General features: G+C 39.0%; 1 protein-coding gene across 3 annotated transcripts; it reads left to right on the top strand.

The window, feature by feature from the left end:
• The first annotated feature begins 768 nt into the window (after positions 1-768).
• anapc7.S (anaphase promoting complex subunit 7 S homeolog) lies at positions 769-17995 on the top strand. 3 transcript variants are annotated; one of them, XM_041575832.1, is made up of 11 exons: positions 769-961; positions 2451-2637; positions 2893-3012; positions 4523-4634; positions 12430-12583; positions 12889-13031; positions 13641-13758; positions 14356-14552; positions 14957-15181; positions 15422-15572; positions 16906-17669. In XM_041575832.1, exons 2-11 carry the CDS (start codon positions 2455-2457, stop codon positions 17093-17095), a joined length of 1593 nt encoding a protein of 530 aa, XP_041431766.1. In that variant the 5' UTR covers positions 769-961; positions 2451-2454; the 3' UTR covers positions 17096-17669.
• The last annotated feature ends 8264 nt before the right edge of the window (positions 17996-26259 follow it).

Here is a 26259-nt window from a genome sequence, read left to right as displayed (position 1 = left end):
GATATCAGTCCAACTTGCAGTAAAGAGTGACTGAAGTTTATCAGAGCACAACAAAATATAAAAAATGTCCAGGTTCTGTAGTTCACTCCCCTCTGCCGGTTAAAAGATCCGTTCTCCTTCGGATAGGCAATGAAAGATATGTATAGATAAAACAGCTCTGAAAGCTCGGGGTAAATAAGAGAAAAATGAAAACAATATATAGTGTAGTATATAGTGTAGTATTTAGTACACACAAGGGTGTCCTATACCTAATAAGGAAATACTACACTATATATTGTTTTCATTTTTTTTCTCTTCTTTACCCCGAGCTTTCAGCGCTGGTTTATCTATACATATCTTCAGAGCACAAGTCACATGAGTGGGGGCAGCTGGGAAACTGACAATGTCTAGCCCCATGTCAGATTTCAAAATTAAATATAAAAAAATATCTGTTTGCTCTTTTGAGAAACGGACTCCGTGCAGAATTCTGCTGGAGCAGCACTATTAATAGATGTGTTTTGAAAGAAGAAAAGCATTACAAAGTGGCACATTAGCACTGGGAATGACCTATTGACCCACTATTGTCAATACTATTGCAGTGTGAATGCAGGACAGGCTACAGCACATACACCTCCTACGGTGTAACTATTGAGGGAGAAGGTGGAAGGGCAGATTTTGCATAAAATATTATTTGCAGTTGTATCCAAATTCCAAATCAAATTGCGCAGCACTAAGCCCTTCTTCTTCCCGCGTCTCCTCTTCCTTCCTCGGTAAACTGACGCCTAGAGAGCGATTATTCTACTAATTGTGCTTTCAGTAGAATCGCGTATTTCACACGCTCCACTAATAAATGCAGATATTGGTCCTCAGCAACACAAGATCAAAATCTATTTCGCTACCTGACAAGCCTCGCTGTCACCATCACGGCTCCTCCCTTACTTCCGCCTTCACCCGGACCGGATGTGACGTCACTGAAGGTCCTGTAGGTCCGACACAGCTGCTGGTTGTAGCAGTGCATTGGGGTGGAGTTGTGCGGGTTACTGAGTTTAGCGCTAATTGTGAAAATGAATGTGATAGATCATGTGCGGGACATGGCAGCGGCCGGGCTCCATTCTAATGTGCGCTTACTGAGCAGTCTCCTACTGACTATGAGCAACAACAACTCGTGAGTAGCAGCAGGACCCTGGCATGATATTGGCTGAGGGGGTTCATTTGCTTCTTACATTGTGTATAGAGACTGGCGGCTGCACGGGGGGGGGGAAGCTTGGGGCCCTGCAGCTGCTGGTGGTCACCTCTGTTTGCATATGATGTTTCTTTAGTGTCCTCCATAAAGTATTATATTATAAAGTATTAATGATTCTCTTTATCATCCTTTCCTATTCCTCCTGCTCATCAGCTTGGCCACTAGTATAATAAACAATTATCTTTCTCATTGTCTTTATAGATACCCTCTGACTTTTACTGTCTTGTGTCTTCTAATTCTGTGCTCAATCTGCAGTTGTTGAACTGAAACTTGCCAATTATTGATTCAGTATTTATTCCTATGGATAATGCTTATTGGATAAGACGTACATGGTATAAGGGATACCTGGGCCAACCTAGGGTTATCACTTGCTCTGTTTTGACCCGAACAGTTTGGTTTTTCTCAGGCCTGTCCGGGTCTCGGCATTCTGTTCGGTTTTCAGCCTTGTGAAAAACTAAATGAAAACCAATTAAAAACCAAGATACTCACTTTGACATGGCTTAGTTATTATGAAGTGCAGTTAATTTCTTGTTATTAAAGAAACAGAAATAAGCAAATCCGTCAAAAATAATGTTTTTTTTTTTAAAAATGAGCATTGCTCTATTTCAGAGCTTTCTGGATAACTGATTTCTGTATAATAGATGCCATACCTGTAGTTAAAGGATTGGTCTTGCTCATCAGGCAGAATAGATAGAGGTAGGGTTTCGAGCTGTGTGGGTTTCAAATTAAAATATCAGTTTGTCAAAGGGCTGTCTGTTCAAAACTTTATGGTCCTATTTAAAACATTGAGTAAACTGGATAGAAATCCATCCATTTGCATATAAGTGATATAATAGCCCTGACCCAGCATCATAGCTCCACGACATCATTGTGCCTGCCTCTGATGTCATCATGCCTACCCCAAGATCACTGCTCCACCCCCAATGCCATCTGCCACGCCCCTATTGTTCGTGTTTAGCCACCGGCAAAGGGTACCTGTGTACCAGTAACAATGTATTATAATCCATTTAATCTTTAATTCACCATATTAGGGCTGTTTAACTAAAGCCCAATGGGCTCTATGTGACCCTCAGAGTAAAATATGACCCTTGGGCTCTTAAGCAACTTTTTATGACATTACTATTTTATTATATTTTTACTTAGCCCACATCATGGGAGACACTGGACAGAACTGGCATATATGCTGCTGAATATTCAGTATGATTAATGTTTTTTTTTTTTTTTGTAGGGAGATGTTGTCTCCATCACAAAAGTACCAGTTGCTTGTGTACCATGCGGACTCTCTGTTCCATGACAAAGAATACAGAAATGCTGTCAGCAAGTATACAATGGCTCTGCAGCAGAAGAAAACCTTAACCAAGACTTCCAAAGTTAGGCCAGCAATGGGAAATTCAGCTGCTACCCCACAAAATCAGGTAGAAATACCAGTTTCACTGAAGGACAAGCCAACAACACTTTATCTGCCACACCTTTTTATTACACATTTGATCTGTATAATAAGAAAAATATGTAATATATTATGTATACATTTTCCTTTTATATCATCCTATAATAGTAGCTGTTTGCTGTACTGAGGCTTTTCCCTACACTGATAACAGAAATAGATTTACAGACGATGCCTAAGCCAAAGATGAAAATTGTTTATGTACCTTATATTTTACATTCATTAGAGTCTCCCATCAGAGATTGAGGTGAAATATAAAATGGCTGACTGTTATACCATGCTGAAACAGGACAAGGATGCCATAGCCATTTTAGATGGAATTCCTTCTCGGCAGAGAACCCCAAAGGTAAAACAGAACATTTTTTTTTTTTTTTACACAGTATGCTTTTCCATTATCTGTACCAATTTGCTACACTCCTAGTCCTAACTTTCCAATGGATCCACACTGCACAGTGACTAGTGTTGTTGGATGCAAAAGGTATCCACTAAGTGTCAGGTATTTCTTCCTTCTACAGTGGAGTGTTGTGCTGCATGGAGTTTCACTGAAGAAGGGTAGGTGCCAATTCCCTACATTAATTGAGTCTAACTGTTACATAGTGCAAGAGGATCTGTGTACCATGATCAGGGCTTCACCCCCCTGCTGCCCACAATATGCATCCTTCCTGCATCCCTGGTAGTTACTCTACTGGTACTGTACACTGAGATACTTTCACACTTCAACTTTTTTACTATAGCTATCATAAGAATACACAGCATTGTTCTGCATTGGCTTTCATACCTTAATTTATTGTATCCTGTTGGTGTGTGCTGCCAGCCACACATGATGGAATGTCCTGCATTTGTTTTACAAATGTTTTGTATGTGAAGCACATATCTTGCAAAACATCTTAGATGTATCAAAAGTGCTATTAAAGGGATAGTGTCTTTTTTTTCCCCCAAAAACACATCAGTTAATAGTGCTGCTCCAGCAGAATTCTGCACTGAGTCCGTTTCTCAAAAGAGCAAACAGATTTTTTTTATATTTAATTTTGAAATCTGACATGGGGCTAGACATATTGTCAGTCCTAGCTGCCCTTGGTCATGTGACTTGTGCTCTGATAAACTTCAGTCACTCTTTACTGCTGTACTGCAAGTTGGGGTGATATCACCCCCTCACTTTCCCCCTAGCAGCCCATCATCAGAACAATGGAAAGGTAACCAGATAGCAGCTCCCTAACACAAGATAGCCGCTCCCTAACACAAGATAGCCGCTCCCTAACACAAGATAGCCGCTCCCTAACACAAGATAGCCGCTCCCTAACACAAGATAGCCGCTCCCTAACACAAGATAGCCGCTCCCTAACACAAGATAGCCGCTCCCTAACACAAGATAGCCGCTCCCTAACACAAGATAGCAGCTGCCTGGTAGATCTAAGAACAACACTCAATAGTAAAATATAGGTCCCACTGTGATACATTCAGTTACATTGAGTAGGAGAAACAACAGCCTGCCAGAAAGCAGTTCTATACTAAAGTGCTGGCTCTTTTTGAAAGCACATGACCAGGCAAAATGACCTGAAATGGCTGCCTACATACCAATATTACAACTAAAAAAATACACTTTCTGGTTCAGGAATGAAATTTTATATGATAGAGTGAATTATTTGCAGTGTAACTTAGAAATAAAAACTACATTATAAAAATCATGACAAATTCCTTTAAGTTGATAACTGTTGAAGGGCCAAATAGACATTGATGTCCCAGTTACGTTACTGATAAAAATGCGTGCTATTGATTCTTCTGTACTGAACATACTGTAATGTTTTGTTAGAAATATTTTGTGAGTACATATTTTATTATATTTACTTTAAATTTAGATTAACATGATGTTGGCTAATTTGTACAAGAAAGCTGGACAGGAACGTTCTGCAGTAACCAGTTACAAGGAGGTTCTGAGACAGTGCCCTCTGGCGCTTGATGCCATACTAGGTACAGTCTTCTACGCTTTGTGTCTAAATGTATATTTATTTTACTGTAACTCTGCATGTTTCCCTCACCACTATATAAGCATGGGTAGTGCCATGGAAGTGGATTCACATTGACAAGAGGAGGGTCTAATCAATGCTGTTCATAAGGATCCACATCTCTGGCTGAAAATGTGCTGATCAGAAAACTCTACACTAACGTGCCTCAGTAAAAGCAAAGCTGGGCTGAAGTTGGGATCTGATCAGCAACAGCTCTCTGTGCAAGTTTCATCATGAGATAATACTGGGCAGGAGTTGACCTGGAGGCATATTTTTAGCCGTAGACCTTTTTGACCATGCATGCCTGCTAACAGTGACACATTCCTTTCAATTTTGTTGAGGCATGAAGTAAACGCATGCATTGTTCTTAAAAACTATATATACATGAAATCTAAACCTCTAATATAACAAAATAACATCACACATTTTTAAAGCTTGTACAGGTATGGGACCTGTTATCCAGAATGCTTGGGACCTGGGGTTTTCTGGATAATGGATCTTTCCATAATTTGGATCTTCATACCTTAAGCCTCCTTAAAATCATGTAAATATTATTTAAACCCAATAGGCTGGTTTTGCTTCCAATTAGGATTAATTATATCTTAGTTGGGATCAAGTACAAGCTACTGTTTTATTATTACAGAGAAAAAGGAAATCGTTTTAAAAAATCTGAATTATTTGATTATAATGGAGTCTATGGGAGATGGCCTTTCCATAATTCGGAACTTTCTGTATAATGGGTTTACAGATAACGGATCCCATACCTGTATATCCCTTTAAATGTCTACACTGTATCCCAGGTTAATGGCACACTACATATTTCAGGTTGAGAAATGCCCAAATCTGCCTGTTCGACCTGTCCTTGACTTTGATATAGAACTAAATCCTAAAATACAATGTAATTCTTGAAGGGGAAGGGGGAGTCTTATGCTGTCCATCCATAATCAGCAGCAAGGCTACATGGACGTGTCCCAGGACACCATTAAATAATCAAAAAATTAGTCCGATAGGCTATTATTCACAAAAATCCCAAAGTTTATTTTATTAGCATAATAACATGTTAAAACTGAATAAATACTGACCCCGTATGATCCACCTTACGCGTTTCGTACCCTCCGGTCCGATACACACCTATGATTAAGTACAGCAGGGTATGAAACACATAAGGTGGGTCATAGGGGGTCGGTATGTACTCTTAAACATGTTATTTTGCGAATTAAATAAACTTTGGAATTTTTATGAATAATAGGCTATGGGACGATTTTTTGATTATCTAAAAAACAATGTCTTATTTTATATACTGAACCAACCTAAATTTTCAGCATCTCTATGAAAGAAATTATCCAGGCTTTCAAAACTCCACACAAGCTCACCATCTTCTATTTTGTTAGGCATATCTGTGACCCTGTACTCTGGTAGCCGTTACAAATCATCAAACAGAAAATGAGATGTCATGTCATAAAAGCTAATGCTACATGGCTCATACATTCTAAATCAATTTGCATTGGTTTTTGTGCTGCGATATAATGTGAATTTGAATTACTTATTTGTTAAGCTTTTGTTATCCTTTAGGGTAGGGACACACTGGGCGATTTGGGGAGATTTAGTCGCCTGGCGACTAATCGCCGCGACTTTCCACGACCAATCTTCCCCGAATTCCTCCCCTCGCTCTGCGCCTGGCTAAAATGAAAAATCGCCTGCGCTAATCACACGCGGCGATTCGTTTTCCGAAGTTGCCCGAAGTTTCCTCGTGAGGCAACTTCGGGCGATTTCGGAAAACGAATCGCCGTGTGTGATTAGCGCTGGCGACTTTTCATTTTATCCAGGCGCAGAGTGAGGGGAGACATTCGGGAAGAAAAGTCGCTGCGATTAGTCGCCAGGCGACTAAATCTCCCCAAATCGCCCAGTGTGTCCCTACCCTAAATCACAACTGACCGTTATCACAGAAACATGTGGATTGAAGTTCAGGTTCTTTGGTGGAAGAAACACCTGATGTGCTGTTAGCTTAAATGTGAGGCAATTCAATTCCAGTGGAATACTTTGGGGCTTATTTCTAACATTCAAATTTCTGTTAATTTGCGTTTCTTTTATTTCTCAAAAAATTTGTGATTTCAAAACCACAGAAAACTGTAAAGAGAAACTTCAGCGAGTAAAAGTAGTCAAGGTCCTGTATGAGAGCTGCACTGATTCTACTCCACCTTTTTTGTAGCCCCACACACTTTTAGTTTTAAGTTTACTTTTAAGTGTTTTAGATTTTTTTTTCTAGTAATTGCCTGAAGATTTTGCAACATTTTTGTATTTTTTAGTGCACTGTTCAGCTTTTTTGTATCTTGATCTTTTAATAAATCATACGGCATTGGTGATTTTAGAGAAATAAGAGTTTAATTGTAGTTATAACAAACTCTAAAACCTCGAAGATTCGAATGCTGATAAATGGGCCTCTAGGAATCTTATGTGAAAGCATTTCTAGCATCTACTGACTTTGATGAAGGGACCACAACAGCTTAGGTCTTGTACACACTGGTGACCTATAGTTAACTTGATATTTTAAGAACATGTACAGCATTCAGGTCTGCCATTGCTGTGGGAAAGAGAATATGGTGTTTTCTCTATGTATGTTTCTGTAATATTTTGTGGCAAAAGCACATAGATAATGCACTGGCACAAAGGGGAATATTCATACTTGACATCCTTCTGCTACAGGGACAGGACATTTATTATAATCATATCAAGTCTGTGTTTGCTTAATGCTCTGTACAATTTACAATTTTTATTTATTTACCGTCTTGGGATGCTAAAGGTTTAATAAATGGTTGTAGCCTAACCAGCAGTGTTTGGTTGGTTTTAGCCGTAAATCATCTGTAGTATGCATGTTAAAATTTTGTTGGAAATTGATGTAACAACACAAACCTAAGCTCACAACCTTTATCTGTGCAATAAATGGCTTTTGATATCTTTCACATGTGATCAAAATTTGTCAGGACTAATAAGTTAATTCATAAAATGGAAAAGCAGGAAAAATAAATGTCATTACCTATGTTGGTCAGCAGGTGTCAGTATATGCCTGTGTAACCGTTTGCAGTAACTTTATATACCGTGTATCTTGTTTATTGTAATAACAATGAAAAGTCTGTGCTAAACAACATCCTAGGGGCTGCTGCTCCTTTTCAATGAGTATAGTTATATCATAAAACTGTACTATTATAGTATGACTATAGAGACTGTAGCATCTCTCCACACAGTGCGTGTGTATCCATATAGTGTATGTATAAGGCATTTATGAAAGTGCTTAGGAGTCCAATTGTCTTGCTGAATATTAAAGGGGTTGTTCACCTTCCAAACACTTTTTTCAGTTGAGTTGTTTTCAGATTGTTCACCATAAACAAAGACTTTTTTTCAACTGCTTTCCATCTTTTATTTTTTATTGTTTCCACAAATCTAAGTTTAAATTTTAATGTTCCTGTCTCTAGTGTTTCAGTCTGGCAACTCAGTGATCCAGGAGCAGATTCTGAACTGTTACAATTTGCTACATTTAGTTGATACAATTTGATACATTTCTCAGCAGTATCTGTGGAATAATAGTAACTATTGTATCAATTCTAACAGCTGCCTTTAATGAAACTCAGGGATTCAGTTTAGCAGGGACAAAGATAACAAACCTATCAACTAAATGTATCAATTTTAGGGATGCACCGAATCCACTATTTTGGATTCGGCAAAACCCCTAAATCCTTCACAAAAGATTTGGCCGAATACCGAACCGAATCCTTATTTGCATATCCAAATTAGGGATGGGAAGGGGAAAACATTTTTTTACTTCCTTGTTTTGTGACAAAAAGTCATGCAATTTCCTTCCCCGCCCCTAGTTTGCATATGCAAATTCGGATTCGGTTCGGCCTGGCAGAAGGATTCGGCCCAATCCGAATCCCGCTGAAAAAGGCCGAATCCCGAACTGAATCCTGGATTCGGTGCATCCCTAATCAATTTAGAACCATTAAAGAGTTGGCGACCCCCCCCCCCTCCCAGAGCTGCTTTAGAAAGTGAAAAAGGAAACTATATACTTCAATATTAGAAAACAGTTTGTAATTATGGTATTTGGTGTGTAGTCCCATTAAATTTCCTGACCATACATTAGCAAAACTGTGGCTGGGGGACAGGGGACCACGATGCAAGCTGTTTTCTCTCTCATTTCCATAATTCCTATACAGCCTTTAATGTGTGTGTAATAACATATCTAATTTCTCTGAGAATGTGTCAAACCAAATATGACTTCTCATTAAGACTAACATTTCTACAACCTCATATCATATTTTGCCGTTCTATATATTCATTTTCCTTCCTCATATACTCTCAGGTATTGTATAACTGCAACCAGACCATTTTCAACCCAGTCTGTTCATTTTTTTGTATATTCCTCTATTTTTTGCCATGTTTTAGCCCATTTTTACGCTAGAATTTTAGTGCTTTGCACTGAGATTTCTGTTTGTACTGCTCCCTGCAGAGGTTTGGCTGTTTGGGACATGTGACCTGGCCTGTTTTGGGGGCATGATCTTATATACGAGTTTATACATTGAATTGGTTCTTAGGGTTAGTAAATGTATTTATATTAATTAGATCAGTCAGTATTTTATTCCTTTTAATTTTTTGCCATCGCTTGTGGAGTGGAAGGAGAGGTGTGTCTGGCAGCAGTGTTCATAATGGATTTGAGTGGAGTCGGTTCAGACGGAAAGTCCACAGAACAGTGAGTTGCAGTAGTCTGGATATGGTGAGGGCATGGGTGAGAATTTTGACTCTGAGAGCGAGGGTCAAATGCAAGAGATTACTATTTTTGTCATTCACACATACGTTACAGTATATAGCACCAACATATTCTGCAGCTCTGTACAATAAATAGGTATATACACTCGGCATACAGGTTTACATACAAAGCAACTAATAACGGATAAAGGAGGTAGAGGTATGATCCTAAGGTCATAACTAGACACCAATATATTTATTTGAAATATGTTTGGTTACGTTAGTGTTTTAAAGGAATGACAATATAATGTAGTGTTGCCCTGCACTGGTAAAACTTGTTTTTGCTTCAGAAACACTACTATAGTTTATATAAACAAGCTGCTGTGTAGCCCTGGTGGCAGCCAATCAAGCACAAGATACAGTAGATAACAGATTCTTTCTGAAGAATCCCATTGTATACTACAGAGCGTATCTGTTATCTGCTGTGTATCTTGTGCCTTTTCTCTTTTTTCAGCTTTGCAAGTCTGCCCCCATGGCTACAAGCCACCTGTTTATATAAAGTAAAGTTGTGTTTCTGAAACAAATACAACAGTACATTATATTTTCATTACTTTAAAACACTTTAATTTTTTTGGCGTTACTATTCCTTTAAAGAACTATGTGTGTTTCCCATGGGATTTCAGTCCGTCTGTTGTATATTGGGTTAAAGTGTACAAGCAGGCAAATATGTGGGTGGCAATCCAGCGAATCAGAATTGTATAGTCTTTACTGTAAACCATATTGACATGTTATTCTGCACAGGGTGCATGATGTATAAGCACTTTGTGATGTGTCTCTCATCCATAGACACCGCATCCAGTGGTCTCATTATTATGATAAATGGCAAAATTCCAGCTTATCTTACTTATCAAGTACTCTCTTTATACTCCGCAAGAAAAGCAATAGAAATGTTTTAGGTGTTAAAGGATCAGTCCTTTAAAAACAAAAGGTCCCTTTAATTATACTGAAAATAATTGTAGCCTCAATCTTTTTGTATGTGAGCCACAGATCAATTAATTTTAATTCAGTTGATAAAAAAAAAAAAGTGTTGCATGTTGAGTACACCACTAATGGCTCTTCCCAGCACGATCTCTTCTACATCCAGCGCTGAAAACTAGGACCAGGTATTTATGTATTATATTTACTGTTTAATGTTCACCCACGCATATTGATCTCTGGGGCTAAATCCACCAAAATGTTCTAAATCAAACTGAGTTATTGAGTGAGAACAAAACTACGTTCTGTTTGCAATGCATTGTGGACATGAAAGCAATATTGATTTGAAGACTGTAAAATAGTGCAAGTTAAATGGTGAAAGATTTCCTGGTGGGAATGTGGGTAGAAAAAAACCTATTATTTGTAGGCATTATTAACTCCCAGTGTTTCTAATGTTTCTAATGTCCAGGGTTATTTTTATTGATGGCCAGGACCAGAGCAAAACCTTTGCTTTATCTGGTGTTGGACTACAACTCCCAACACTCTGTGATAGCATTTTATTGTAGTAACATGCTGGGAGATGCACAACATCTGAAGGGCTGCGAGCTGACAACACCGGTATAAAGTTGTACTGTTGGCATCTTGTTCTGCTGTACCCATGCGTGTATTGGTAGGGCTTGCTGCTGTGTGCAGACCAGACATACTTGTGTCCATTAAACAGATTTAACTATTTATTTTCTAACAACTTAAAGGAAAACTATACCCTTAAAATGAAAATGGCTTAAAATGCCATATTTTATATAATGACCTTATTGCACCAGCCTAAAGTTTCAGCTTGTCAATAGCGGCAATGATCCAGGACTTCAAACTTGTCACAGGGGGTCACCATCTTGGAAAGTGTCTGTGACACTCACAAGCTCAGTGGGCTCTGAGCAGATGTTGAGAAGCTAAGCTTAGGGGTCGTTGCAAATTATCCAGCAGAAAATTACATTTTCTGCTGGATAATTTTTTACATTTTACAATATAAGCTGACGCTACAAGGCCGGTTATTAAATTCTGATGTTAGTTGCACTGGTTTCTGAGCTGCCATTTAGTAATTCTCTGTATTTATTATTCAGCCTTATATTGTGACATTTATATTCTATGTGTACTGTATATTGTGAGCGGGTCCTCAAACTCAGTAAGTGACTGCAACACAGAGCATGTGCAGTGAATCAGCAGAAAAGAAGGTGGAGAGTTACTGGGACATGTTTGGAGACACAGATCTTTACTGCCAAAGGGCTGTGGTTACCTTGGGCGGGTACAGAAGCCTAAATCATAATGTACAACATGCCTACTTCTTTAGTTAAGCTTTAGTTCTCCTTTAAACTTTTCTGTTAACAGTGCTCTTTATAGTCACAGGCACCTGCCAGGTTGCTTCCAGCAACACACTCCCCCCCCCCCCACATCACAGATGTCATTGTTGTTGACCATATTTGTTTTGGGCTACCGTTACACCAAACATTTAGGTTAAAAAAAATGGTGGAAAGAATTGGTCTACACTCAAATCACAGATTCTGCCTGGTTCTTACTGAATATAAAAGTTGATAAAAGGGTTCACTCACTAGTCTTGAAGGGAATACAAACAGTTTAGTTCAGTGTAACATCTATGCATTATGCTGGCTCATACCATTCAGATGTTGATCCACAAATTTATACACATACAGTTAATATCTTCTATCACACAGTCAAGGCTATCACCATAACTACATGTTGCTGCATTACCCACAGTCCCTTCCCAAAGAATATTTCTCAGGCTACTACACGCATCATTGTAGCATAGCCCAGATCCTGTTCTACCCAATGTTTCTAATCCTATTATTCCTGCTTTCCTACAGCCCCAGCTCATCCTATGCTATTCATCCTGTTATACCTGCTTTCTTACAGTCAGCTTTTTTTCTGAGAAATTTAGTGCCCTGCTACAGACATCATGTCACCTGCTTCTATACCTGCTATGTAGCAGCCATTGTTCTTTGATGGTTATTGATAACCCTCTGTTTTCATTTTAGGATTGCTATCCCTTTCTGTAAAGGGAGCAGAAGTTGCATCTATGACTCTCAATGTCATCCAGAGTATTCCCAACCTAGACTGGCTTTCTGCCTGGATCAAAGCCTATGCGTTTGTGCACACTGGAGACAACACCAGAGCTATCAACACCATCTGGTAAATGTTACACTAAAAAAAGACAGAATACTGAGCACAAACACAACTAGTGATCTCATATCCAAAATGTGTGGAGAGGGGTGTAGTGACACGCATATCATATAAAAAGAACTCTATCTCAGGAATTGGGTACCTTTCCTTATCTTTCAGATAGACAGACGGATAGATAGATGATAGATAAACTATATATTTCTATATAAATAGTATCTATGTATAGTTAATATTTATAATATGCTGGTTAAATTAATGCAAAATATTGATTCCAAGCAAACTGTAAGGTTTCTAATATGAGTGTTTTCTTTCAGTTCTCTAGAAAAGAAATCTTTACTAAGGGACAATGTAGATCTTCTGGGGACTTTGGCGGATTTGTATTTCCGTGTTGGTGACAATAAAAATGCCATTCTTAAGTTTGAGCAAGCTCAGATGCTGGATCCCTATCTAATAAAAGGTTTGTTTTTATAGTGTATGTCTTTTGCTGTTCAGACCTACTTAAAAAAGACATTTGTTGTAGGAACTCATTAATTCTGGGATATCTATGATCGAATGAGCAGTAATAGCAAATAGGAAGCTGCTTGGCTGCGCAGCAACTGCACTGACGAACCTTTGTACAAGTAGGTGGAGCAGAATTTGAGAGGGTTCAGAAGTGGAAATTTAATCAATTAACGGGGTTGTTCACAATTAAAATAATGTATAGAATGTACTATACATGCACCACAGGGCATATTGTGCTGTCATTTAAAAGTTTGTTTAATTCTTCTCTTTAAACCCTTTTAAGAGAAGAAAATCAATGGTGATTGCTCATGGGAAGATTTCAAGTGTTTTGTTGCCAATGGTTTATAGCTCTGAAGAAGGGTACAAAATTGTTTAAATCATACCCCATTCATTTTCTTGTTAGTAACCTTAACTGCTGGTACAGTTGTTTATCAGCTATACACCACTTGTATATGTCATAGTCTGCATGTCTAAGCAAGAAGTTTCTGAACTTTCTAGTCAGGCAAAACCTGTATGATTGAAAGACACCAACCTTTGCATCCAATATGCTTTTTTTCCTTCCCAGGAATGGATATATATGGGTACTTGCTGGCTCGTGAAGGTCGACTGGAAGATGTAGAGAATCTCGGATGCCGCTTGTTTAATATATCTGATCAACATGCTGAGCCCTGGGTAGTTTCTGGGTAAGAGCTGTTTGTACACTGAGGGAGTTGTGGGCCCTCCGTTAATTTTAAATTTCTTGATAAGTACTGCCTTAGTGAAATATGCTTAATACAGCTGCTATGAGATGGCTGATGAGACTGATGAAGCAGACTCTCTATAAAGAACTGTTTAGTATATTGTCACTATTTAGTATCTAGAGCAGGTATGGGACCTGTTATCCAGAATGCAACATTGAATAAACCCAATAGGCTGGTTCTGCTTCCAAAAAGGATTAATTCTAGTTTGGATCAAGTACAAGGTACAGTTTTATTATTACAGAGAAAAAGGAAATCATTTTAAAAAAATTTGGATTATTTGATTATAATGGAGACGGCCTTTTCTGTATTCCAGATCTTTCTGGATAACGGGTTTCCGAATAACAGATCCCATACCTGTAGTGATAAGTCTAAAACAACATGAGTCATTTTGAAGTTGCTTTAGACTTGCCTCTACTTGTTGTATATCATAAATGGACATGTTCTTCCTATATTTAATTATCATAGTGGGATGCATGTTTCCCACCAAAGCAATGCCATACCTACAGTTTTAACTATATAAATCTGTTTTATTCCTTCCAGGTGCCACAGCTTTTATACCAAGAGACACTCCAGAGCCCTGTATTTGGGAGCTAAGGCTATCCAGTTGAACAGCAATAGCGTTCAGGCCTTACTGCTTAAGGGGGCGGCATTAAGAAACATGGGGAGGGTGCAGGAAGCAATAATACATTTCCGAGAAGCAATTCGATTGGCACCTTGTCGACTCGACTGCTGTGAAGGTGAATAAGAAATAGTTGCCTATTCCAATATTAAAAAGATACCTTCCTTTGTGCTGTTTCAGAAAGATAGGAAAATAAGATAATTTAGTATTTATGTGATCACTTCTTTTAAGAATAAAAGGTCTGCTTTTGCCTTAACTGTAACTCTTTTCAGTAAAAAACCTTTGAGTAAAGTTGATTTAGCTCAGTGTTTTATCTGTATATTTATATTCATTCATGGGAGCTGCTGCACCACTTACTCTACTGAGGTAAAATCAAGTAACATCAAGTTATTGTAATAAAAAAAATCCATTGGCCAAATTTTCATATGATTTCATTTTTCAGGTTTTGCATCTTCTGCCTGTATACAAATGTTGTGTTATGTGCCTTTAATTGGTCTATTCATTAGTAACTCATCTCTTCAGGTCTCATTGAATGCTATTTGGCATCCAGCAGTGTACGGGAAGCTATGGTGATGGCCAACAATGTCTACAAAACCCTTGGAGCCAATGCACAAACTCTAACTCTGCTGGCAACTGTGTGCCTGGAAGACCCTGTTACCCAAGAGAAAGCAAAAACCTTGTTAGACAAAGCTCTCGTTCAGAGACCGGATTATATAAAGGCTGTGGTGAAGAAAGCAGAGTTACTCAGTAAGGTGCTTCGTTATATAGTTGGGTGACACAAATTGCACCCAATTTACTAAAGCTGATACAAATTAGCGGCATCAATTGCATCAGGGTGTGATTCACTAAATGCAAATTATTTGCATTTGTAGGTACTACACACTCTGAACTCGGTTAGTACTGAGTGTGAATGTATGTAGCATGAGTTGCTTGTAAATGTGATTGGCAAATCTTGCCTTTAACTTTCTTATGTTGATTACTCCTCAGGTCGAGAGCTGAAGTATGAGGAGGGAATTGCCTTGCTCCGTAATACCCTTGCAAACCAGAGTGACTGTGTATTACATCGGATGCTAGGAGATTTTCTTGTGGTAGTTAATGAGTTTCAGGAGGCTATGGACCAGTACAGCATTGCCCTCAGGTAGATCTTTACAACCAATGTTATGGAAAACCCCCTTTTAATATAATATGGATATCAGATGTAATGTATATTGTGAATCTGTATGTATGATAAAATGTTCAAAATTCTGATAGCTTAAATGGTCACAGAAATCCTGGCTTTTCTGGTGTTGTCGCCATAAGGTTATATTCGATAGCTCTCATGGAAAGCAGGTAATGTCTTAAAATGGTATTGATGATCGGTACTGACTGCACAATTCCTTGATCTAAAATGTAGAACTTAATACAGATATCTGGGGAAATTCATTACAGTTTATTTTTGAACAAGCTGATAAAAGGTTGACATTTACCTCTTAAACATATAACTATAATTTCAGTGGACTAGAGCTGGGTTAACACTGCTGGATCACCTTGTAAGTGAACTTTGATTTGACCATGAAAGTAGCCGGCCAAATCAGACAGTTCTGTTCGGTATTCCCTCTAGCCAATAATCAGATGACGTTGGGCTGTGTATGTGGTGTTTAGGTATATTGGATTGTCAGGTTAATCCGTGAATAAGCTCCAGTCACATATGCATTTGGGTCCCATACACATGTCAGTAGAAGTCAGTGTCTGTCCTTGTATCAGCAGTAGGCATGTACCTAATCCAGGATTCGGTTCGGGATTTGGCCTTTTTTCAGCAGGATTTGGGCCAATCCTTCTGCCCGACCGAACCGAATCCTAATTTGCATATGCAATATGCAAATTAGGGGCGGGAGGGATATCACGTGACTTTTTGTCACAAAAAAGTAAAACATGTTTTCCCCTTTCCAACCCTAATTTGCATATGCAAATTAGGATTTGGTTCGGTATTCGGCCGAATCTTTCATGAAGGATTCGGGGGTTCGGCCGAATCCAAAATAGTGGATTCGGTGCATCTCTAATCAGCAGTGTAATATAGACACATGATTCTACTCGATGGTTTTTCCAACTGGAGATATAAAGGGTAAATGTGCCCCCCAAGGTCACAAGTAGTTACTTAAACCATGATCATCTGCTTAACAAAATTTTGATGTAAAATCCAGGAAAACATTATTTAAAATGCATTAAAAATTGGTGGGACCACAAATAAAAAAGTGTAAAATGCGGGAAAACTTAAAATCAAGGTACTTAAAATCGAGCTTTCACTGTATGTGATTAAGGATCCAAGTGCCTGTTTCCACATCTTCTTGTTTCTCCTAATTAGTGTATTATTATTGATAATAGTAATAATTATTCAGTTACATGGTGTAATTTAATACTGTACAAGAACCAAACTATGTATAGTCTGAAATAAGGTGAATTATGAAATAATGCAATTTGTTTTTTGCCTTTAGTTTGGATCCAAATGACCAAAAATCCTTGGAAGGAATGCAGAAAATGGAGAAGGAAGAGAGCCCTACAGATGCCACACAGGAAGAAGATGTTGATGATATGGAGGGGAGTGGAGAAGAAGGAGATCTAGAGGGCAGTGATAGTGAAGCTGCTCAGTGGGCAGATCAGGAGCCATGGTTTGCAATGCAGTGAAGTTGGACTTTCCTTTTAATGTTTAATAATGGATTCTTGTGCAGGCAGGAAGATGCTATATCTGTAGCAAAGCTTGAGGATTTGAGGAAGGATCCGTGAAGTGGAGTTGAAACACAATAACTCAATAACTTTTATGTGACCATTGCTCATTGTCCATCACTGGACACCACATTATAAGGCCTGGACTTTAGCGTAAATTTGTAGGAGGAAACATTGCCAGTACTTCTGCTGCATGTGCTCCTACCTCAGGTTTCATTGTAAAAACTTCTGGAGGAATCCCCAAATCAGCCTGTTTTGGTATCTTCCTTTTAGTCACTCCAGGATGTGCCGGAAGACGACATCCTTTAAAACGGATTATTTAAATAGAATTGCTGTTGTGTCGATCTTTAGAAAAAGATCCTACTTACAAACCTGAAATGCAAACTTTTATGGGTGACGGCTCAGCGTAATCAAAGCTGAAGAAAAATCATGTCTTTATGTGACTAGTAATCATCGTGAATTGTTCATCATGTACATTAGAATTTCTATTGTATTTGTTTTTGCTTTTTTGGTAAACCCATTTTCTTTACCCAGACTTGATCCGTGTGTCAGTTTTCTCTATGGGGTTATGTGGTGTAATGTATGTTACAGGTCTAGTCACCTATTATAACCAACCAGCAGGAAGCATTTACTGGTCACCTGTTTAAAAACAAATATCTTATTGGTTCTTTAGGTTACCACACCAGCACAAACTTTATGCTTTATATTATAAGGGATGGTATCTCTATATATTACATGTGCGTATTTTGGCATTTGATTTATGAGGAAAACATTTGTGAAAATGTATAGAATGTACATGTTTTTCAGCAATGAAATTGTACATAGGCAATGGCTTTTGTATTAAATAAAAAAGTCAGCGTTCCATGGGCTCTAATGACCATAACTGCAAACCGGTTATTTTCACTTTCTTGGAAACCGTACAGGAGTTTGGTAAAATACAGGCAGAAAAAGAGAGAAAATATTTAACAGGAAAAAGAGCCCAGACATAATAATTATATTTAATATATATTAAAGCTGTGATGAGCCGACATGATGTGACTAGTCCAAGGAGCTCAGAATTTGTCCATGTCAACCAGCAAATCAGATGAGTCTGTCCGTGTCATACATTTCAAAGCAAGTTTGGACACCCCGGGCTAAATTACATAGTTGTTTAGTTTTGTAAGTGAAAAACACATTTGCAAGTTTGAATGCACAGTTACAGTATATACAGTCTTATAAAAAGTTTGATAACCCCTCTTAATTCTTTGGAGTTTTGTTTATCATTGGCTGAGCTTTCAAAATAGCAACTTCCTTTTAATATATAACATGCCTTATGGAAACAGTAGTTTCAACTGTGACATAAAGTTTATTGGATTAACAGAAAATATACAATATGCATCATAACAAAATTAGACAGGTGCATATATTTGGGCACCCCAACAGAGCTATTACATCAATACTTAGTTGAGCCTCCTTTTATAAATGTAACAGCCTCTAGACGCCTCCTATAGTCTTTGATGAGTGTCTGGATTCTGGATGGCGGTATTTTTGACCATTTGTCCAAACAAAATCTCTCCATTTCAGTTACAGTTGATGGCTGCCAAGCATGGACAGTCTGCTTCAAATCATCCCATAGATTTTCCATTATATTCAAGTCGGCTGACAGCCATTCCAGAATATTGTCTTGTTGAAATATTCAAACCCTTCGTAACTTCAACTTGGTGACTGATGCTTGAACATTATCCTGAAGAATTTGTTGATATTGGGTTGAATTCATCCGGCCCTCGACATTAACAAGGGCCCCAGTCCCTGAACTAGCCTCACAGCCCCACAGCATGATGGAACCTCCACCCAACTTGACAGTAGGTAGCAGGTGTTTTTCTTGGAATGCGGTGTTCTTCTTCCTCCATGCAAAGCGCTTCTTGTTATGACCAAATAACTCTAATTTTTGTCTCATCAGTCCAGAGCACTTTGTTCCAAAATGACTGTGGCTTGTCTAAATGAGTTTTTGCATACAACAAGCGACTGTTTGTAGCGTGAGTGCAGAAAGGGCTTTGTAGAACGATGTACATATACACCACCTGTAGCAAGATGTTCTTGCAGGTCTTTGGAGGTGATCTTTAGGTTGTCTGTAACCATTCTCACAATCCTCCGCATATGCCGCTCCTGTATTTTTCTTGGCCTACCAGACCTGGGTTTTACAGCAACTGTGCCTGTGGCCTTCCATTTCCTTATTACATTCCTTACAGTTGAAACTGACAGTTTAATCCTTTGAGATAGCTTTTTGTAGCCTTCCCCTAAACCATGATACTGAACAACACAACTTGCAATTGGCCACCTTAAATACCTTTTCTCATGATTTGACACACCTGCCTATGAAGTTCAAGGCTTAACAAACTAATCCAACCAATTTGGTGTTGCCAGTAATCAGTATTGAGCAGTTACATGCATTCAATTAAACAAAATTACAAGGGCACCCTAATTGTTTCACAGCCAGTTTTTCACATTTGATTTAATTTCATACAATTGAATACTGCTTCACTAAAAATCTTTGTACACCCAGTACTCAGATGTTCCTGGGAAATGAAAGACTTACCACTGTTATCTTTTTTGTTGAAAGTGGAGTAAATTATTATGGAGGCCCAAACTTTTCCACATGACTGTATGTATGTAAAACTTTATTTGTAAAGCGCTGTTAAGGAGCCACATCGCTGTACAATTCACAAAAGTACAATACATATAAAATTATACACTGTGTATAAATATACACAGAATCCATATCAGGACAAAGAGCTTAAAGGGCATGTAAAGTCTGAAATAGAATAAGGCTAGAAATGCTGTATTTTGTATACTAAATATAAACATGAACTTACTGCACCACAAGCCTTATCAAACAAATAATTTATGCTTTCAAAGTTGGCTACAGGGGGTCACCATCTTGTAACTTTGTTAAACATCTTTGCAAGACTAAGACTAAGTGCACATGCTCAGTGTGGTCTGGGCTGCTTAGGGACCGTCTTAAACAAAGCTGCTTGAGTTCTGCATGGCTGGTAAGTAAGAAGGGGGCTCCCCCTGCTGTTCATAAGTATGATTGTTTCCCTGCTCAGCAGTTAGGGACCATCTGACAATTCCTATCCACAGCAGTAAATGAAGGGAGAATTTCACTGCATACAGTCAGGTTTTTAATAAAAACGGTACACATTTTTTAATTAAAGTATATTGGAGATAGGTTTCTTTTTCATTCAAAATGGCATTTTAATTTTTTGCCTTTACATGCCCTTTAAGTGCTATGTGGGAACAAACATAGTGGGTAGGAGATCCCTGCCCCATAAAGCTTACAGTCTAAGTGACCAGTCACCAATATGGTGCAACTTTGAAATGGGGAGGCAGATTTATCTATTTTTGAGTTTTCACATCAAAAGTGAAATTGCAGGAATATTTTCATGCAACTTTTTTTCCCACTATTGCACTTTTTGCATCTGGTACCTTTGGGAGTTTTTTTAATTACAGATTTGATATTGTTGCTTTCAGGAGACATGGAGCTTTCTGAATCAGTTGCCCTTTCACACATAGAATAAAATATGTTTCTGATGTATATCCCTTTATTGTGAAAAATCGCAAATGGTTTAATGTTTGTTATTTAGAGCCCTATGTTCAATTTAGAAAGTTTCCTTAACTGTCAACTAAAATCACCCCAGACAATGCCCCTAGCGTAAGAGGGCACAAAATGTTCCCAATATTTTTCGCACTGAAGGCAAATTAAATATACAAAATATTGCTGGCAAGCAGGAGATTCAATTTTTGACCGGGATTTTAAGTGTGTTTTCCCTGCATAATCACTTTAGGCTGTGGACACCCAGGCTGTTGTCAGACTGTGTATTTTAGCAGGCGGAGAGAAGCAGATCTGTTCAGTGACCCTTTTCCATTGATTAGAATCAGATCAGCCTGTGTGGGGTCACACATACGCTGAGGTCAGGCCAAATGATGAACTCTGATTCAGCTCTGCTGTGTGTGACCGCACACAGGCTGATCAGATTCAAATCAATAGAAAAGGTTCACTGAGCAGACAAATCATTTAGGGCTCTTACTCATGAGCGTTTTTACTTGCCCTCCCCTGCGTTACGTTTTTCGGCGTTCAGCCGCAGGGGAGCACAGGAATAGACGCATTTCATTATTTCAAATGGGGCTGTACTCACACAGGCGCGTGTAGGCACCGAACGCAGGTTGAGACGCAACATGCTGCATTTTTCCTGCGTTCGGCGCCTACACGTGCCTGTGTGAGTACAGCCCCATTTGAAATAATGAAATGCGTCTATTCCTGCGCTCCCCTGCGGCTGAACACCGAAAAACGGAACGCAGGGGAGCGCAGGTAAAAACGCTCATGAGTAAGAGCCCTTAAACATTAAATAAACCCAATAGGCTGGTGCTGCTTCCAATAAGGATTAATTATATCTTAGTTTGGATCAAATACAAGATACTGTTTTATTATTTATATTATTTATAATTTTTATATTTGGATAAAATTGAGTCTATGGGAGATGTCCATGCCGTAATTGGCAGCTTTCTGGATTATGGGTTCCCAGATAACGGATCCCATACCTGTACTTTATTACATTTAATTGATAATCTTTTTGCTATGTGTCTCTCATCATCAAACTTCCAAATAAAAACACTAGTGTCACAGCAGAGTTCTTTACGTTATGACATAAGACACATGGCCGTAACAATGGCAGCCTGAAATCCCACTCGTCTCGTGTTTCCTGAAACCAAAGCTTTTAGCTCATAAACTTTTATAGAAGTGCTCTCCACTTTTGTAACCCATTACAAAGGGTCAAATATTTAATATAATGTATGGGATATAAACAAATGGCTCTGCATCAAGGAGAAAGTTAGTATCCCCTTCCTTCCTCTCACAAAGTTGCACTTTGTATTCATTGTAATCTAAGGCTTTACTCTCCTTTCTTTACCAAACTCCTGAAGCTCTGAGATGGATCAATGTGGTCCTTCAATAGGCTGGAGTTCTGCTCATATTTGTATTGTACCATATTGAGAGATTGAACCAAACAAAGCAGCTCACTCTTCTAAGCAATTCACAAGGGGTAAAGTTGCATGGCCCTAAATAAAGGTGCACACAATATAATGAATCATGAAAATGAATAAAAGCAAATATGTTGAATAAAGCTGTCCCTCTGAATACAAACTTGTACTAAGTGCCTTCCAAATAGACAATATAATACAAATACAGTTTATCTCAGTATCTGTGACCGTCTGTATGTCTGAATAGTGTTATATGACCATAGCCAAGTAGTGGTCCTTCAAATGTTAAATACTAATTTTGGCACTTGATATGGAGTAGGTGGTGATGGGAGTTGTAGTACAACAAGATCTTGCCCAGACTTGTTATATGATAATAGAAAATTCATATCATACTTACCGGAATTTTCTTTTCCTGGCCATCCTCCCCGTCAACATGAAAATTCACTAATGGGTTAATCTCCTGCTACTCCCAGCCTGGACAGAAGATAGTTAATTTTAAGGACCCATAAAGCCCACCCCCTCCTGGCTCACATCAGTCTGTTTATAAAGCCACCATAGGGAGGGCATGTTGACGGGGAGGATGGCCAGGAAAAGAAAATTCCGGTAAGTATGATATGAATTTTCTATTTTCCTGGCCATCCCCCGTCAACATGAAAATTCACTAATGGGTCATACCCAAGCAATTAAACCACAAGGGAGGGAAAATAATTATACTTCAATTTATATGGCCCAACAGGCTAAAAAATAAGAGAACTAACTGTCCAAACAGGACCTGAGATGAAGACAAAACTTTGAATCTGTAGAGTCTAAAAAGAAACGTAGTAGGGGTAACTGCAGATCATTTCGGAAGACACTCCTGCATCTGATGCCTCTGAAGAGGCTGCCACACCAAGTGTCTAATGTACCTTACTCCCCTAGGCAAATAGTTGCCCTGCTATTTACAAGCCCTTGATATGGTCTTGACTATCCAGGAAGAGTAGACTTGGAGGCAAGTTCCCCTTTTTTCCTTCCTGCTGGCACAGCAAACAGTATTCTAGACTTTCTGAAGTCTTCTCTTGTTCTGAATAAATCTCAAAACATTGTAAGACTATATCTATATTTGAATCCTCATCCCGAGAGGATGCTGGAGGCTCCAAGGACAGCAATACAATTGGTTAATTAATGTGGAACTTAGAAACAACTTAAGGCAAGATACTGATTACAGTCTGAGAAATACTTTCTCCTCATGGAACATCCTGTAAGGAGCATCTATCGAAGGGCCTGGCCCTCGAAGGGCTGACGTCAAAAGTTTGATTTCACAGCTAACTAGGTGTAAGCAACCACAAAGAACTTGATCTAAATGTTCAGTCGTGCAGTAGAGAGGGATCTCTGATCAAGAGGAAGACCCATGGTTGGACAAATAGACCAGTTCAACGGTGGACGTATTTTGAGTTTTGATTGGAAAAACGTATCTACTAATGGATCTCTCGACCACCTCTTCTCCAAATCGCCAATAATGCAGAGACTTGGTCTTTTAGGGTGCTGAGAATCAGACCCTTTTGTAGCCCTGTGTTAAGAAACTTCAGGATATCCATCGCAGATGGTGTTATGGATTGAGATGCAGCTCAACAGCCCAGTAAGAGAATATATGCCATGTTTTATAATATTTACAATTTGTATTGAATTTACTGGCATTGATAAGGGTTTGACCTGATCACAACATTCATACTCCTATTCATATTCTTAGGATTCTCCTTTTAACCTCCACAACATCAGTTGGTTCTTGGGTTTGGATGCTTCCAACTGCCCTGGAGAAGGAGACCTCTGGTTTGTGGAAGTAGTAAACACAATTGACAGTCTTCTCAGGAGTAGATACCAAGGTCTTCTGGGCCAAGCGGAAGAATGGTCATCATGTCCATCCTTGACAATAAGATCCTTTGCAGGACTCTCAATATTATCCATACTGGAGGAAAGATGTAAGCAAACAGACCCTCCCAACTCTGGGAGAAGGCATCCACTGCCACAGTCCCACACAAGGGACTCTGAAGAGGAAGATCTGAAGCTTGGAGTTCAGATCTATCGCCATCATATTCAGCTCCGGACAGTCCCAATAGATGCTGGCTGAGATAATCTGCCTCAAGATATTGCACTCCTGGAATGTACAGAACAGTTAAATCTTGAAGGTGGGTCTAAGCCCATTCCATTATTGGGACAGTCACTTTGAGCATGAACTTGCTCCTTGTTCCCCTTGATTTCTAAAATAAGCTGCAGCCACTGCCTTGACTGATCTTCACTGCAGACCCTAGGAGAACCACACTGAGCTCCAGGATATTGGTCAGTATCTAGGAAAAAGGTCTTCTACCTAACCCTGAGGCATCTGTGAACGCCTCTATTCAAGCTGGTTTCCCGAGGGGAAACTCCTTGCAGGGATTGCTGGGTATTTTCCACCAGGCTAGATGTCTCTTGCACTCTTGTGTTGATCTGAATTGCCAGTTTCAAACTATAGGATCATACTGCCTGAGAAAATAACTGAATAAACCTCATCCTCCATTTGGTCCATTTCACCAAGTTTATAGTTGAAATCAGAAGGCCTAGAATGATCACGAATTACTTCGCAGATATGAATGACCTCTCACAAAATTGCGTTACCTGAAGGACAGGTGTCAATTTGAGCTCCAAGGTATGCCATTTTCTGGCATGGTATCATCTGACTTTTGGCTACCCTTATGATCCAGCCAAACTTCTATAAAATTTCCTTTTTATCAGATGGATGGTGATGTGGCTGGATCACACACCCCTTAAGTAAATCATCCAGGTAATGGTAGATCTCGGTGTTCTCCTGCCCTTTAGCTTGGCTATTATCACAACAAGAACGAAGGTATAAGTTCTGGGAGAAGTAGCAAGGTCAATGCGAAGACCGCAAAATTGGTAATGTTGGTCTTAGAGACAAAATTGTAGAAATCTGTGATGTTCTAAAGCAATGGACACATGCAAATAAACATCTTTAATCTAAAGAGGCTAGCCAATCTCTTGGACAAACTACAAACTTTATAGTAGCAAGGGTCAGTTAAAGTTTGGCTCTTCGGGAATCTGTTATTCCTCAAGGTCTGATATGGGACATAAGTCTCCAGTAGCAAATAGCAGACAATTGAAAACTCTTCCTTCTTTCGGACATGGAACCACTGAAATTGCTCTCTTAACAACAGCCCTGGAAACACTAGCAAGAAATGTCCTTTTCCCCTACGTCTTGAGGAATTGCAGTAGGAACAAATAATTGAAAGATACATAAGTTTTCACCCCTGAATCTTGAACCTTTCTAGCCGAGACTTCCTGAAAGGTGAGCAACCTGGGGTAGGCTGGACGGAGTGACTGTAAATGAGCTTTTGAGGAAGGTTTGGGAGATCTTGGGACTTCAACTCTGGACCCGAAAGAACCTTGTCCTGATCGCCAAGATGAAAATCTAAATTATTCTCCGAAATTTTTGGAGTCCTGCCTTCTTCTGGAGAAGACCTACAAATGTTCCTGGAATTGTCATGGAACTGTTTTGCTTGGGAAAGAAAAGTACTCTTCCCCCTGAATACTTGGAGACCATGTCAACTAAGGCTTTCCCAAATAATCCTTTCCCTTCAAAAGGCATCTTGCAAAGAAATTCCTGGAGCCAGTATCTACAAACCATGTTTTAACCCAAAGGGCGCTGCGCTGCAACTTCAATGACAAAGAGCAAGCTGACAGCTGGACAAGCTCTAGAGAGACTTATTCTGAAGTTATCCAGACTTTTTAAGTTTTATTAAATATTTATTTATTTATTTATTTTTCTGGGAACGTAATCCTCAATGACTTCCATATTCTTTGCCCACATAGAATGGGCCTTTGTAACTGCCACAGAGCTACAGTAGGCTATAGGCCATCCAGAAGACATATAACATTTCTTTAATTCCTGGGATGTTTCAGTGCTGAAATGTTATCTATTGGCAAAGCCGCCTTCCTAGCTAATCTAGCCATTGGAGTCTGCCATCAGATCCACTTGTCTCACCTGAAAAAAAAAATGATACAGTTCTTACTCTTATCTCTCAACCAGAACTCTTTTGGAGATTTTAAACTACTCTGCCTGAATAAAATCTGGCACTTAA

The sequence above is a fragment of the Xenopus laevis genome, chromosome 1S, assembly GCF_017654675.1.
Source record: "Xenopus laevis strain J_2021 chromosome 1S, Xenopus_laevis_v10.1, whole genome shotgun sequence".
Taxonomy (NCBI): domain Eukaryota; kingdom Metazoa; phylum Chordata; class Amphibia; order Anura; family Pipidae; genus Xenopus; species Xenopus laevis.
This window is presented reverse-complemented; position numbering and strand designations above follow the sequence as displayed.